The sequence below is a fragment of the Octopus bimaculoides genome, chromosome 29, assembly GCF_001194135.2.
Source record: "Octopus bimaculoides isolate UCB-OBI-ISO-001 chromosome 29, ASM119413v2, whole genome shotgun sequence".
Lineage (NCBI taxonomy): Eukaryota > Metazoa > Mollusca > Cephalopoda > Octopoda > Octopodidae > Octopus > Octopus bimaculoides.
In genome coordinates this window covers 11,409,564-11,410,481 of record NC_069009.1, presented here as the reverse complement: position 1 = coordinate 11,410,481, position 918 = coordinate 11,409,564, and the positions used below count along the sequence as shown (strand labels likewise).

The 918-nt window shown below is 36.1% G+C and overlaps 1 protein-coding gene across 1 annotated transcript in view; it reads right to left on the bottom strand.

The window, feature by feature from the left end:
- Positions 1-326, bottom strand: part of LOC106868085 (EGF-containing fibulin-like extracellular matrix protein 2) — a 5,937-nt gene extending 5,611 nt beyond the window's left edge. The window contains exon 1 of the mRNA XM_014913200.2: positions 133-326. Within this exon, the coding sequence (XP_014768686.1) occupies positions 133-154 (22 nt within the window). The 5' untranslated portion in view covers positions 155-326. The remainder of the gene's footprint in view (positions 1-132) is intronic.
- Positions 327-918: the final 592 nt, after the last annotated feature.

The following is a 918-nucleotide window of genomic DNA, read 5'->3' as shown; positions in this document are numbered from 1 at the left end:
ATCTTGTGCGTGTATGTGCATGTGTGTTTGTGTTTGTGTGTGTGTGTGTGTGTGTATGTATGTATGTATGTATGTTGCGTGTGTAAGTATATATATTTAAATATGTGGTTGTTGTTATTGCATTCTACTTACCAACGCATTTTCCTCTGTACATTCGATAGCCGGGGCTATAACATCTGCAACGATAGGAACCTGGGGTGTTGTAACATTTTGCATAACAGCCACAAGCCTTCCTTGCACATTCCTTGATATCTGAAAAGAAATATATGCACTGTAGTATAAATTACAGCAAATATTATAATTTTTCTTATCATTTTTATTGTCAATATTATTATTATTGTTAAGGCCGTGAGCTGGTAGAGTCGTTAGCAGGCAGGACGAATTGCTTAGTGGTATTTCGCCCGTCACTGCCTTCTGAGTTCAAATTCCGCCAAGGTTGACTTTACATTTCATCCTTTCGGGGTCCATAAATTAAGTACCAGTTGCGTACTGGGATCGATCTAGTTGACTGGCCCTCTACCCCAAAATTTCGGCTATACCCCTCTCCCAAATATCAGGTCTTGTGCTTATAGTGGAAAAGATTATTATTATTATTATATTTAAAAAAAAAAGGATTGACGTAACTCTTCACGAAGGTAAATAGTCAAGACGAAGAGTGCGATTTTAGATGTTTTATTTTTTGAACAATATTTCGACAGAACGTCTGTCTTTCTCAAGTTCAAACCAAAAGGTGATTCAAAATTCAAAATTTCAGAAACCAAACGTAAACTATGAACGAGAGTAACCAGCGTCCATACGTTGATAGAATGACATCATCAGCTTTTGTCAGTTTTTTAATAAGCAGAAAGAAAGAAAGAAAAAGGAAGACGACAGAAAAAGAAAAGAAAAAGAGAGAACGAAGAATATTCAATCAAACAG